At 51.7% G+C, this 15,261-nt stretch overlaps 1 protein-coding gene across 1 annotated transcript; it reads left to right on the forward strand.

Annotated features, from left to right (window-relative positions):
* The first annotated feature begins 1,279 nt into the window (after positions 1-1,279).
* Positions 1,280-12,620, forward strand: NET1 (neuroepithelial cell transforming 1). Its single transcript, XM_041401051.1, has 10 exons — positions 1,280-1,420; positions 5,429-5,536; positions 6,251-6,418; positions 7,142-7,204; positions 7,605-7,701; positions 7,809-7,885; positions 8,707-8,964; positions 9,201-9,371; positions 10,129-10,315; positions 10,501-12,620. The coding sequence occupies exons 1-10, from the start codon at positions 1,328-1,330 to the stop codon at positions 10,890-10,892; spliced, it is 1,614 nt and encodes a 537-aa protein (XP_041256985.1). The 5' UTR covers positions 1,280-1,327; the 3' UTR covers positions 10,893-12,620.
* The last annotated feature ends 2,641 nt before the right edge of the window (positions 12,621-15,261 follow it).

Raw genomic sequence — 15,261 nt, forward strand, 5'->3', positions numbered from 1 at the left:
GCAGATTTGCTGAGAGAAGCAAACAAAGCCAAAAAATTAAAAATCCAGGGGAGGGGACAGCAGGATTTTCCTTTTTCTCCTCCTCCTGACTCTGAAAAACGCTGTTTGCAAACCTCCTGCTGGAACCCACCCCAAATTTCTCTCCTTGAAGCAGCAGCTTGGTCAGCACAGGTAAGCAGCCAAATCAACCCAAGTTTATTTTTACCAGCACAAGAAAGCTTTTATTTCAGAGATTTGCAGCAGTGCCAGGAATAAAAGGACTTGAACAAACAAACAGAAAATCCAAACCCTTTGCAGCTCCAGCCGGGCCTGCCGAGACAGGCTCCCCTGGGAGAGCAGGGGGAGAGGCTCAGCCCAGCCCCAGAGCTGTGCCAGCACAGTTTTAAAGCTCAGAGCAGACTTAAAAGCACAGGTCTAGACAAGAATTATTATTTTTTTAAACATTTCGCAGCAGCAAAGGTTTTATATACTCCAGTGCTGGCAAGGAGAGCTGCTGTTAAAAGGAGGTTGTCCAGCCAGGCTGTAAGTGCCAGGAAAAAACACTAAAAATGGGGGAAAAAACCAAATATATGCTTGGCTTTGTGGGATGGGACAGCCTCTTTGCCCTCCTTGCAGCAGAGTCTCTTGGAGGTCCCGGTTTTTCACAGAATCCCAGGATGGGTGAGGCTGGAAAGGACCCCAGTGGGTCCCTGCTCCAGCAGGGCAATCCCAGGGCACAGGGCAGTGTCCAGGTGCCTCTGGAATGTCCCCAGGGAGGAGACTCCAGCCCCTCTGGGCTGGGCACTGCCCAGGGCAGCAGTTCTGCCCAAATCCAGGGGGAATTCCTGGGCTCAGCCCCTGCCCGTTCCCCTGGTGCCACCTCTGGCCCTGGAGCAGAGCCCGCTCCATCCTTGGGGAGCTCCCTGGCCATGGATCCCCATGGATGGGCTCCGTCAGCCGCATCCCCCTGCCCTGCAGAGCCCGCTCCATCCTTTGGGAGCTCCCTGGCCATGGATCCCCATGGATGGGCTCCCTCAGCCGTGTCCCCCTGCCCTGCAGAGCCCGCTCCATCCTTGGGGAGCTCCCTGGCCATGGATCCCTATAGATGGGCTCCCTCAGCCGAGCATTTTTTGGGAGAGGGGGAGGTTTTTTGGGAGAGTTCTGGAAGGATTTGGGGCTCCGGGAGGCTCCGCAGTGCCCCCGGGCATCCATCGGGGCGTGGCTTCTCACGAAGGGGGCGTGGTTTGTGCGCTGGTCCCGCCCCCTGCGGTGAGGTCGGGGGTGCGGCGCGCGGCGGGCGCAGAGCGCGATGAGCGCGGGCTGAGGGAGGGTCGCGCGTCCTGCGGCCATGGTGGCGCACGACGAGCTCGGCGGGCTGCTGCCCATCAAAAGGACTATCCGGGTCATCGACGCGCAGAACCAGCACTTCAGGGAGCAGGAGGTGAGCGGAGCAGGGGCTGGAGAGGGGGGAAAATGGGATTTAGTTGAGTGGGGAGGGGGAGCCCCCTCAGCTTCCCGCTCTCCTCGTCTGAGGGGAGGGGGCGAGCCGGGCAGAGCGCAGGGTAGCCAGCGGTTTAAAAAACTATATATATACGTATGTATGTGTCTTCAAGTTCATCTCTATGTGTACATATATTTTATGTGTGTCTATATATATATATATATATGCAGTATATTTAAGCTCATAGCCCCCAGAGAGTGGGACCAGGCAGCCACAACCGATGTCGGCGCCTCACCCAGCGATTTATAGACTGTATATATGTTTAAGTCCATGTATATATTTATATAAATATATACATATATATATACAGGGCTTATATAAATGTATATACGTTACAGATACATATATATTTAAGCTCGTAGCCCCAAAGCGTGAGCCAAAACCAATCTCGGTGCCTCGCCTGACCCCGCTCCCCCCAGATAGCTTTTCATTAACAGTTCGCCTGTTCTCATTTAAAAATCGCCTCTTTCCATTATAAAATCTCCTATCTCTCAGCGCTCTTTCCACTGACAGGATTTTTGCTAATTAGGTGCTTATTTGCTGCTTAAACCTTAGAGAAGCCCCTGGTGGGGTTTGTCGGCCTTTTGAGGGCTGGTGCGTTCGATGGAAGTATTGTTATTTTTATCGCGTGTTGTTATGCTGATGGCAATAATTGCACTCCTCGTAGGTGTTCCCAAACCTCCTGCTGCGACAGGAGCAAAAGTTCAGCAGCCAGGTAGGGCCCGGCTGCCTTGGGCTGGGTTTATTGCTCAGATTAGTGGCGAGATGAGGTGGAAAAGTTAAAAAAAAAAAGGCGTCTCCAGACATGGCTGGGTTTTGAGGGCTCAGCGCCGAGTCACCAAGCTCAGCAAATCCCGGCTTTGCAACAGCCAAACTTGGGCAATCTCATTGTGCAAAAGGGAAACCAGATGTTGGGGGAGAAATAACAGAAACCAGAGCTCTGGGAGGGGAGTAAATCGTCTCTAATTCTGAATTCTGGAGTGAGCCAACACTTCTGTCTGAGCTGGAGTTTGGTCGGGAATGGGCTGTTGGATTTGGGAATGGTCTGATTGTTCATCTTGAGGCTCTGCGTGTGAATCTGCCATCGAGGTGGTCAGGTGGTTGATGATTTCTGGCAGGAATTATTCAGGCTGCTGACTAAAATCCCCATTTTTGCTGAATTGGCTCGGGAGGAAAAGTTTCTGTCACGCGTGGTTTTGCCATTGCTCACCGTGTTTGTGTGGGGCTGGTGTGGAATTGTGTGCGGCACGTAGGAATTGCACTCGAGCAAGGGATCCTCGTAAAAACCACTAATTATTACCCAGCACAGGGGAAAGGTTGTGGGCGTGCTGCTGAAAAAAAACCTTGCTCAGAAGTAATGCCTGCTTTTCTTTCCAGCAAGGTGCAATCTTTTCAGGAGTTAACCTGCACTTAGAAGCCCTTGAAGGAATTTCAGGGGTGTGAAATCTCGCCTGGCACAAAATTAGCTTTAGTGGCTGCTCTCGTGATGTATTAATTCACTTTTAATAAAGAGTCCTCTGAAAAATAATATTTCCTGATGGAGCTGTTGACCCCTCTGGGGTTTTAATTACTTGCGAGTGCTGTAACACCCCTGGATTGTTACAGAAACCTCCCAGACTTTATTGTAATCTGGCTCCTGTAAGGAAGACGGCGTGGAGACAGGAGAGTCATTGTTTGCAAGTACAGAGCTAAAAAAAAACCCCTCCTGAGCCCGAGTTATCCGCAGTATGAAGCGCCCGCAGTCTCGGCTTACACCGGGAGTCCGTGACCCCGGGCTCCAACACAGCCCAGCCAAGGGGGACTTTCCAAGCACAGGGGTTTTATTTTCCTCCTCTCTGCTCTGGATCAAACGATCTTCAGGAGGAGAAGAACAACCACATGGGTTTTTTTGGCAGTCGGGCCGTGTCTGAGGAGCGCTCAGACACGAAGTGGGGATTTTTTTAAGTTTTTTTTCTTCCTTTAAGAGAGGAAAAACGGCCTTTTGCTAAGCAGAACTCAGGAATTCCTGCTGCCAGCCCTCGGGCACGCGCACGTGTCACTTCAGCCGGGCACAGATGTGCAGGGAAGGCATTCCCACATTCCCACACGGCCCGGGGCTCCCGGCCCTGTCACTGGATCTCTGCAGAGCCGCAGCGCTGACCCTTCCCCAGTGACCTGTTGGAGCCTCCCCATGGCTTGAGGTTTCTGGCTTTTCATTTGCAGTGTCACATTTTGCTTTTCCAGGTTATTTTTATCCCTGGCCTTGCCAGAGCCGTGGGTGGCTTTGTGTCTGCATCTTCCCTGATTCAGTCCTGCACTTCTTAAGCTTCCCTAGGCCACGTCCCTTTATTTATCCATCCTGCACTCCACTCAGAAACATCTGCAATAAATTAAACCTTCCTTGTTTCCTTTGAGCCTGGCCTAACTTTCCCTGGCTGTCCCTGTCCTGAGCTCAGTGGAGGAGTTCCTGGTGTCCCACTTGGAGTTCCTGGTGTCCCACTTAAACCCAGCTGAGGATCTTGTGATCGAGGACACTTTTACAGCTTTTCTCCATTTTTATGGTACCCTCCTAACTCTGACATTCCCCAAACGCTTATAGCACAGCTTTGTGCTGTGCCAAGAGCTCTTTTCTTCCTGCACGGCTCATAAATTGTTTCTTTTCATCTTCCCCCCTGCAAGTTTGAAGGCTGAGCTCAGGGTGAGCTCACCACCTCCTCCTCCTCCTCCTCCTCCTCTATTGCCCAACACGGCGTGTGGGCAGGGCCGCTGCTGGGCTCGAGTTGCTGAAATCAGATCTTACACACACGTAGCTTTTGTGCTCCTTCAGTCTTCATGACTGGAATCCAGCTCTGGGTGTTCCTATTCCCCTTTTTTTTTTAGTTTTGTTTTCAACATTTGTCACTTCTGAGCGAAGGGTTTGGGCTGGGGATGGAAACAGCCCAGAGCTCGTCCTCAGCAGCCTCCACAGCCTTTTGAAAGAGTACAAATTCAGCAATTATTAACCAGTTTTAACCGAGATGAACCCAAATTGAGGCTGTTCTGCTTCCTTGTCCTGATCTGAGCTTTGTGCTGAGCATGAGTCACGTCCAACCCTGTGCCAGATGTTTGGGAGCACCAGGACAATCCTGCAGCCCTTTCCAAGCCTTAACTCGGAGCCCATCTCTTCCCAGCTTGTCCCTGTGCACACCTTTCCTGCCCAGCCCTCACCACACAATATTTTTGATGTCAAACACGTCGAGTTGCCAACAGAATTTTCAAAACTGAAGCAGCAGGAGCTTTCCAGGGGCGTTTCCTCTTTCTTGGCAGCGTTTGGGTCAGGACAGGCTTGAGCTCCCGGCAGGGATTAGCGGTGGGGAAAAGCAGAAGCTCCAACTTTCAAATCTAAACAACGTGTAAGAAAAATTGCAGTCATTGCAGGGGGTGGGGGAGAGGAGGAGGAGGAGGAAACTTTGCAAAGTGAGGGATTTCAGCTTTATCTGTGTGCGTGTCCCTCACAGGAATGTTCAGCTTGTGGTTGTTTGCTGGTTGGTAAAGGAGCTGCCGAGGCTGTGCTGGGCCCCCGCTGCTGCCCTGCTCTCCAAAATAAAATGGAAAAACACATTCTTTCTTCAGAGGAAAAGATGAGAAAATGGAGAAGCAGATCCCAGCTCCATCTTTAGCTGCCACGGAGTGTCAGAGAACACTTTAATCTATTTCTGTTCAAAGCATAACAGTCCCTGCTGGAGCCCTATTTTGAATTCTCACGGATGTTCTCTCACCTCTTTTAACACTGGGCAAAAACCTCTGCAGTTTAATTGCTGCCTTAAAGTTCAGACAAATATTTATAGCCTTGAAAGATGAATGGCTGCTTCCAAACACTCTCCTTGCTGTGTTTGCCACTCCTTAAGTGGGTTTGTGCTTTTGGAAGCTGCCTGAGAAATTTCCGAGGGAGGCACAGCCAGGACAATTTGTTCTCTGCTTGCTTTGCAGGAGCCAAGCACTAAACGGGTCCGGCCTTTAGCACGAGTCACCTCCCTGGCTAACCTGATCTCTCCTGTCAGAAATGGGGCAGTTCGACGCTTTGGGCAGACAATCCAGGTAAAAACAGAGCAAAACCTGGAGATTTGGGCAAGGGATTGGTTGGATGGGGTGGAGCAGGCACCCCGTGGGGTTCTGAGGCGTCTCTTGGAGCTCTGTGTGAGCTTTCTTGGGCCTTGGGGATGGAAAGTGCTCCCTCAGGAGAGCACGGGTGTAAAGTGCTGTACAAACAGGTTCAACAGTAAATAAAATCAACTGCTTCAGATAAAGAGCTGATAAACTGCCCGGGGCACACGTGTGCTGCAGCATGATGGAGCTGACCCTGCTGCCCAGCACTGGCACAGAGCGTGTGCCAAGGAGCTCTGTGCTCTCACCTGCAGATAGCAGCACGTCTGCCTTTTAGAAACCTTGCAAAACACCAGGGCAAAGTTCAAGTGGCTTCTCATTAACCTCTTCAGAGCAAGAGTTATGATCCTCGTTTATTTACTTCCTCATAGCTTGGAAATAAAGCCAAGCTTTGCCTTCCCATCTTCCTCCCCAGCGGATCAGTGCAGGGAGAGGGGCATGGAAAACCTTGCCAAGCTCTGGGCTTTCTCAGCAGCTTGATTAAAGCTTTCCTTTATCTGAGGAAAAGTGTCTGGGTGTGTTTTCCTGCCCTGGATAACCCAGGAGGATGAAGGATTGGGAATGGGATGGATAATCTAATACTCCTGAAATGTTTGCTCTCCGTGTCTGTTTTTAATATCTTTCATTATGTTTTTTTAATCCCTGCAGTCGTTCACCCTTCGCAGTGACAACAAATCCCCTGGCTGTGCCCAGAAGTCATGCAGCAGATCTGCTGCTCCTACTCCCCCTAAGAGAAGGAACAGCGTCCTTTGGTCTGAAATGTTGGATGTCAACACGAAGGAATCCCTGAGCACCAAGGAAATCAAGCGCCAGGAGGTAACTGCCCGTGGAAAACAGGACTGGGAACAGCAGCTGAGGCCTTTTGTCCCTTCCCTTGCTGGGAAAGGAGTAACAACCTTTGGGGGGGGACTGCATCTTGTGCACCTAAACCTAAGATTTATGTCTGCACCATGGGAAAAGGTGGATTCCACTCTGGAATTCATCTCCCCAGCGTGACCCTTCGGAGATGCCAAACTTTCCACGGCATTCCTGAAATCCCAGCCCCGGCCCCGCTGGCTGCTCTGCAGCTGCCCCAACCTCAGGTTCCTCGCAGAGCCAGCTGTCTTTCTCCTAAAGCTCCTGACAATTGGTTGGAAGCCAAGCAGCAGGGCCTTGGCTTGCCTTTTTCCTGGAGTTCTTGGACAAATCTTCTGGAGACGGCACAGGAGCCGCCGGAAGCCGCCTGGGATTTGACCTCTGCGGTTTCGGGGGTTTTGTGTTTGCAGCCCTGCCTGGCAAAAAGCAGTGATTTAAAAGGCTCTAGTATTTAATTTGGCTCGTGCAGGGGCCATCAGGGCTTTCACACACTTGGAAGCAAAGCCGCTTTCTCAGGGCTGGGAAGGCAGATTTCCTCGGGGTTGTCATGCCCAGGTGCCACCGAGGGACTGGGGTGGCCAAAGGCCTGTTCAGGGCGGGCTGTACATCATGGGAGCTGAAAGGCTCTTTCTGAGCAAGACTGGGATTCAAAATAACTCTGGGTGCTTTACCCCTTCCTCCCAGGCCATCTACGAAATGTCCAGGGGAGAGCAGGACCTGATTGAAGACCTGAAGCTGGCCAGAAAGGTGAGTGGGATTTTTCCTGCAGTCGGTGATGACATTCCAGGGAATAATGATGGTTTTTTTTTTTCACCTGCAAACATGACGTGGGAGCTTTATCAGCCCCAGAACCCCCAGTTTGAAAGCTGGCCCAGAAAGCTGACGTGAGCACTGGGCCAGCACTGGTATGATTGCAGCAAACCCAGCCATAAAAGGATTGTGCAGGGCTGCTTGGGGACTCCCTCTCCCAGCTGGGAATAGTCCAGACAGGAAAATGCTTTTCATTTAAGTCCTCCATGCTTCACACAGAGTAAATATTCTAGCATCAAATCAGTGTTACTCTTTCTGTTGCCTTCACTTCTTTCACCTGATAAATCAGTTTAAATAATCAGCTTTGAGGCACATTTGAATATATTTTATTTGACAGGCCTACCACGATCCCATGCTGAAACTCTCCATCATGTCTGAGGAGGAACTCACCCACATTTTTGGGGACTTGGATTCCTACATTCCTCTTCATGAAGGTAAGAGCAGCTGGGTGGTTTGTGCTTGCTAGGATTTAACCTCTCTGCTTTCTCCTGTTACTTGTTAAAGCATTGGTGCAATTCCTCTTTCCCTGTTTCCATTCCAGACTTACTGGCAAGTTTGGGAGAAGCAACAAAACCAGATGGAACAGTGGAGCAGATTGGGCCCATCCTTGTGAAATGGGTGAGTTCAGAATGTGGAATCAATAGGCTAAAACTGAGCTTAGAGAACATTTAAAGGCAGAAGCTGCAAAGCTCTGGAGCTTTTGTGGCCATCAGTGTAAGACTGGAAGGGAAATCCTGGCAATGCTGAAAACAATGGGATTCTGTCAGCTGGAATTTGCCCCAATTTCACCCCAGAGATTTGGAATTATTTGCTTATTAAGTGTTGAAATGTCTGTGTCTCCTGGACTCCTTGTCCCAGTGTGATTCCAGAAGTGTTATCCCTGCTAATCCCAAACACTGGGAGCTTCATGGGCTCCCGGTGCTCATCCAAACACTGGGAGCTTCATGGGCTCCCTGTGCTCCTCCAAACACTGGGAGCTTTATGGGCTCCCTTTGCTCCTCCAGACATTGGGAGCTTCATGGGCTCTGTGTGCTCATCCAGACATTGGGAGCTTCATGGGTTCCCTGTGCTCTTCCAGACATTGGGAGCTTCATGGGCTCCCGGTGCTCATCCAAACACTGGGAGCTTCATGGATTCCCTGTGCTCATCCAAACATTGGGAGCTTCATGGGCTCCCTGTGCTCCTCCAGACATTGGGAGCTTCATGGGCTCTGTGTGCTCATCCAAACACTGGGAGCTTCCTGGGCTCCCTGTGCTCCTCCAAACATTGGGAGCTTCATGGGCTCCCTGTGCTCCTCCTCCTCACAAGATCCTCCCTTATCTTTTTATTGGGAAAAATACCCCAGTGAGTGCTCTAGAACTCCACGAGTTTGCCATGTGAGTGACATCAGCTTTTCCCACAGGGAATCTTGACTCCTAAATCTGCTCTGTTCCCTGTAGTTACCCCGACTCCACGCCTACAAAGGCTACTGCAGCAACCAGCTGGCAGCCAAAGCCCTCCTGGATCAGAAGAAGCAGGACAGGAGAGTGCAGGATTTCCTGCAGCGCTGCCTGGAGTCTCCCTTCAGCCGCAAGCTGGACCTTTGGAGCTTCCTGGACATCCCTCGGAGCCGCCTGGTCAAATACCCCCTGCTCCTCAAGGAGATCCTGAGGCACACTCCCAAAGACCATCCCGATATCCACATCCTGGAGGAAGCCGTGAGTAATCCTGATTTGGTTGTTCTGACCCAAGGATGTGCTGTGGGAGCTCCAGAAATCTTCCTTAAACCCTCAGCAGTTCCCAGGGGGGGTTTTCTTGAGGGGCACAAATCAGTGACAGGGAAAGTGAGGGATCAATCCGTGTGGATTGCACCCTTTGGAGTTGTGAAGGAGCGCAAGCAGAGGTCACACAGGGAAGCAGTTAATCCCTCTTAATCATTTGTTTGGGTTTTTAGATATCCATAATCCAAGGAGTCCTCTCTGACATCAACCTGAAGAAGGGGGAGTCTGAGTGCCAGTACTACATTGACAAGCTGGAATACCTGGATGAGAAGCAGAAGGATCCAAGGATTGAAGGCAGCAAAGCTTTACTGTGCCACGGGGAGCTGAAGAATAAAAATGGACATGTAAGTCCCTCCTGGTTTACTAATTAATTCTCAAACCTTTCCTCAGAGCTGGTTTAAACTCAGAGCAGGGAGCCTTCCATCCTTAGGGATAGTTTGGATATTGGATAAAAGAGCACAGGAAAATCCCTTAATTGTCAGCCTCATTTCAGGGTGTAAGGGAAAGTTTCCTGCTGACAGCTCCACAATTGCCTTTGGGAAGCTGGAAAATCATTAGCACAGAATGCCCACAGAAAGTGCTCTCCATCCAGAGGGATTTCCTGCCACTGTTTACTTCCCAGTAATGCTCTGACATTCCCCATTAGGAGCCCTGGCTCTTCCAAACAAAAGGGTTCCTGCAAAAGCCTGTTTGACTTTGGGCTGGGCCTGGAGTTTATCTCCCACCCCCTGCACTCCGGGCTTTGCTGCCTTTTGTCCTGATTTCAACCCGAAATCTCCTCATGTTTTCTCTGTTGATTGGCGTTGGTTTTGTTGTTTAATTGGCTGCTTTACTCCTGCACACGAGGCATTCCATGCACACAGGAAAGATACGGTTCCTAATCATCCTATCCCGGGCATCTGGGAATCATCATTGCCTTTCTAGGGATCAATAAAATAATAAAGCTGCTGATGTAATCCTGGTGTGTGCCAGACCTTGGCATTGTCACCGGAGACTCTGAAAATTACTGTGGGTGAAACTGCAGATAAGGTGGCCTTGAATCCCACAGGATGTGTGACCTCATGGAATACAGAGTGAATACTGGAATGTTTTCCCTTCCAGAAGCTCTACGTTTTCCTCTTCCAAGAAATCCTGGTGCTGACGCGGCCGGTGACCCGCAACGAGCGCCAGGCGTTCCAGGTGTACCGCCAGCCCATCCCTGTCCAGGAGCTGCTCCTTGAAGACCTCCAGGATGGAGATGTCAAAATGGGAGGCTCCTTCCGAGGAGCTTTTGGAAATTCTGATAAAGGTACGGATCCAATCGGCCCGTCCGTGGCGGCCGTGAATTCACAGCTAGGGCTTGGATTAGAAAACATCTTTGTCTCCCCGCTGGATTTTGGGGATTTGGGGTGGGGTTTCGTTGGGATTTCAAACCTACCAATGGAATCTCTAAACATCGGCTCGGAGCTGATCTGCTTTTCCCTTTATCCCCAGCCAAAAACATCTTCCGAGTCCGTTTCCAAGATCCCAGCCCGGGCCAGTCCCACACGCTGCAGGCCAACGACGTCTTCCACAAGCAGCAGTGGGTGAACTGCATCCGCACGGCCATCGCCCCCTTCCAGAGGAACATTCCCGCCCCCGAGCTCAAGGAGCTGCCAGAGCTGAGCGAGGAGTCCGAGGAGAACAACCCCTCCGTGCCCAACGTCCCAGCCCAGAAGCGCCAGTCGGGAATATCCGAGATGGAGCTGGATGAGAGCGCGGCCGAGCGCGCTTCCATGCTGGACTCGGAGGAAGCCAGAGGGGTGAAATCCCACAGAACCTCATCCGGGCACAGAAAATCCAGGGAGAAGCAGCTCAGCGGGAAGCGGAAAGAAACGCTGGTGTAAGGGGGAAAAGGAGCCCTGGTGCCACCCTGGGGGAAAACTGTTAATTTATAAATAATTTTTGTACATTTTTGTACCGGGAGCGCCTTTGGAGCCGCTCCGCGGATCAAATCCTGGGTTTATGTTGGAATGGCAGCTACTGGTGTGCAGTTACTGTTGAGCTGGGGCCTGTTTTTACACTTTGAATCCATGAGGGGTTTCCAAAACCCTCGTGGTAGATCTGGAGAGCAAATTTAGGTTCCTGAAGTTTTCCACAGCTGTGGTAGAGGATGGGAAATAAAGTAGAATTTTGGGCAGCACCAGGGGTTTTGATCAACACTGCAAAAGTCCTTTAAAAGACTCAACGCCTGAAGTCACTCTGGTGTGTGGTTATGGTAATTCCTGCAGATTTGCATGTTCCAAAAGGAAAAATCCTACAAAAACAGACCCCAGGTTCAACAGGTTCTCAATTCACCTACTGGAATCTTTGATCTCGGTGTGTCCTTTGTACATTCCTCTGTCTCACTCTTGTATCCTGCCAACTATTTAATTTTTTTATTAGTTTTGTTTCGAGTTTGGGGGTTGGGATTTTGGGGTGGTTTGGTTTTTTTTTTTTTTTTTTGTTTCCTTTTCCTGGTTTTTTTATTTTTGTATTTTTGTTGCTCAGACTTGGCATTTCCTTTCCAGTACTTGATCCTTCGTGCTCCGAGGGGTGATGTCCCAACTGTCCCTCACATCACCCCGGAGCAATCCACGGGCTGGGGGGAGACACTACTGAAAGAGAACTGCTTTACTCTAGGGAGTAGGAAGGTTGTAGGCACGTTGTAAAGGGTTTGGGGAGCAGTGAGTAGAGGGGGTAGCAGGGAGCGAAGGTAGATTCCGTGTTTTTGTTGCCTTTTGGAAATGAAACGCTTCTCAACGGGAAGCAGGACTTGGAGGCAACCAATGGGTTCTTGCATGTGGTAGAAAGGTAGAGGAGAGGAAGTGTTGGAGGTGTGAGGAGAGGAGAAGGAGTGGTTGTAAATACTCAGGGTGGCAGCACTGCCATCTTCTAGCACTCCAAAGATCCAGGGATAATCCAGGGAAAGACCCGGTTTGGGAATGGTGCTGCAGAGCATCATGGGAAACAAAGTGGTGACTGCTCTGAGCACAGCGGGGTGTCCCTGAAATCCAGGATGGGGGAGTGGGATCCTGCAATCCCTGTCACCTGAAATCCAGGATGGGGGAGTGGGGTCCTGCAATCCCTGTCACCTGAAATCCAGGATAGAGGAGTGGGATCCTGCACTCCCTGTTACCTGAAATGCAGGATGGGGGAGTGGGGTCCTGCAATCCCTGTCACCTGAAATGCAGGATAGAGGAGTGGGATCCTGCACTCCCTGTTACCTGAAATCCAGGATGGGGGAGTGGGGTCCTGCAATCCCTGTCACCTGAAATCCAGGATAGAGGAGTGGGGTCCTGCAATCCCTGTCACCTGAAATCCAGGACTGGGGAGAAACATCCTGAAAGCCAGGCTTGAGGAGTGAGATCCTGCAATCCCTGTGACCCTGGAATCCAGGCTTGGGGAGCCATATCCTGAAATCCAGGCTTGGGGAGCTTGTTGGTAACTCCACATCCAAGGATTGTCATTGCCTGTCCCGTGTCCGGCCGGGAACTTTGGGAATGGGCAGCGGGTGTACATAGACACAGCGTGTGGTTCTCTGTAAATGTTGTACAGTTTCCAGTGCCAAGTTCCATTAAATTCCTGACGGCCTCTCCTGCCTCATCCGAGTCCTGCCTGGGAGGGAGGGATGTGTCCAGCTGGCTCTCTCAGATGGATCTCTCCAAGCTGAGGCTCCAGGAGGAACCCCTGTCCTCCTGCCATGATTCTTCCATGTCCAGGCAAGACAAGCTGGCATTTTCCAGCTCCGTGTCCTGTTCCTGCTGTGTCCAGGCAGGACACGAGCACAGCAGCTGAGTTGATGGACTGCTCAGTTTGTCAGGGAAAGGGAACACTGGGATTCTCCTCGCCCACGGAGAAGATCCACCCCCATCAGCGGGAGAGTCCTCATTTAGTCAATGTTAAATCCTTGGGAAGGGGATCCTGCTAGGCTGATCCCAAGGAAGCTTCCAGGGAGTTGTTGTACCAGGATAAAGCCATCCAGTTTTCCCAAAAACCTCCAGCCTGACCTTGTATGGGGTGTCTGGGCTCGACTGCAGCTCCAGCAGAGCAATCCCAGCTCCAGGCTGGCCCCGCTCCCCTGGCAGGGAAGGAGCAGCTCAGTTTTAGGGACAGGATTTACACATTTACAGATGGGATCCATGGCATGGGAGATGATGGATGCCAGGATCTCTCCCAGGGCGAGCAATCCTGGCTCCAGGCTGGCCCCACTCCCCTGGCAGGGAAAGAGCAGCTCGGTTTTAGGGACAGGATTTACAGCTGAGCCCTGACCTCTGAAGCTGATTTGATCCAGAGGGAATTCAGCCCTTCCCGAGCAGGGAGAAACTGGAAAAACTGCTCCTCCTGCAAAAAAGCATCAGTGAGCTGCTGTAGCACAGGGAGAGGAAATCCCATGGATTGTCTGCTGGGCTGAATCTGTGTCTCCTCATCCTGAAGCTGACAGCAAATCAGCCAAAAATCCTTAATTCCCTTTGGAAGTAATTCCCTTTAAATAATTCCCCACAACTCCTGCTGGTTCCTCTCCCTGCCCCGTCCCTCCTGCAGGAATGTGCAGCCGTCTCAGCCCTCCCTTCTCTAGACTAAACAAGCCCTGCTCCCCTGGATTCCATGGAATTCCATGGGATCCCGGCTCTCTCCGTGCGTCTGCTGAGCCAAGACCCCCCCATCCCATGGGTGTGGAACCCCGGCATACAGCAGGATAAAATTCCCAAGGGCAGAGGGGAATCTGTGGTGACATCCCTGTGCCAGGAAGGGACTGGGACGTGTCCGTGCCCATGGATGTGGCACCTCCGCCCTGGGTAAGCAGCTCCCGGATCCGTGTTTGCCCTCGGGATCCGCCCAGCTCCGGAGCGCAGCCGACGCCTCCAGGGTTTCCAGGTGGGACCTTCCCGGAGCCGGGGTCACTGTGGGGCAGAGTCCTCTCTGAGAATTCCCACATCCCAATCCCAGCCTCTTCTCCATGGGGACATCAGGGACCAGGGTCCCTTCGCTCCCTTTAGGAGCTGCCCTTCAGTTTGCTCTTGGATTTGGGAATCTCCGTGGAAGCAAAGTCTAAAACCACAAACCACCAAATCCCAAATTTTACTTCAACAGCCCCGAGACCCTCACAGCCATTCTGGGATCAACCCCGAGCCCACCCTCTCCAAAATCCCATTTTCCACACTCAACCTGGGTGTAGCTTTTGCCGGGATTTGTGGAGTTTCCTCCCCATCCCCACAGCCGCTCCTGGGATCAGTCTGGGCTCGTGCAGGGACAGGAGGGCCCCACAGAGCTTTCCCTGTCGGAGCTGTTTCCCTCTCCGCCTCCCAACTTTCTCTTTTTCCATGAATTCATCCCCCTCCCACCTCCCGCCGTGTCTGCAGCTGCAAACCCAGACACATCTGTGCACATCTGGGCTGGCGCTGGCAGCCGAGCCGCCTCGGGAGAATCCAGCTGGAAGCTTTTCACCTTCTGGATTGGGGGAATTTTCCCCCCCATTCCCTGGATTAGGCCCCTCAAAGCCAGACACCGAGCCTGGAAAACTCCGTGTGAGGCTTTAACAGGGCCCTCCTTCATCAAAGCACCAACTTTTCCAGCTCCAGGTGGAGACATCCCGGGAAATTCAGCTGCCAAAAACCCGGCAGCGGCGGCTGCGTGCTCCCGATCCCACCATGGTGGTCTCCCCTTCCCTGTCCTACCCCACAGCCCACCCCGGATGCTGTAATTAAGCCATAAATCATGGGATTTTATGGGTCAGCAGGAAGTTTTATTGGGATAATTATCCTGATAAATGAGGCGCAGTTAAGCACAGACAAAATCAAGGGCTGGCTTTGACCTTCTCCTGAAAACTGATGTAAGGATGGGATCCATGGGATGGGATGGATGGGAGATGGTGAGTGCTGGCAGTGGGTGCTGGTCACAGGGATGTAAAGGAATGGGATGGGATGAGAGGTGATGGGTGCTGGCCATGGGAATGGAATGGGATGAGACACAATGGGGGTTGGTCATGGAGAGGTGATGGGCACATGATGGGTGCTGGTCAGGGGGATGGTCATGGGATCCATGGGATGGGATGGGTGATGGAAATGGAATGGAATGGCATGAGATGGGATGGGATGAAAGGTCATGGGGACATGATGGGTGCTGGTCATGGGGATGGGATGGCATGGGATCCATGGGATGGGATCCACGAATGGAGGTGGGTGATGATAGGTGTTGGCAGTGGGTGCTGGTTGATGGGATGGGATGGGAGATGGT

The sequence above is a fragment of the Onychostruthus taczanowskii genome, unplaced genomic scaffold, assembly GCF_017590055.1.
Source record: "Onychostruthus taczanowskii isolate IOZ18803 unplaced genomic scaffold, ASM1759005v1 scaffold184, whole genome shotgun sequence".
Taxonomy (NCBI): Eukaryota; Metazoa; Chordata; class Aves; order Passeriformes; family Passeridae; genus Onychostruthus; species Onychostruthus taczanowskii.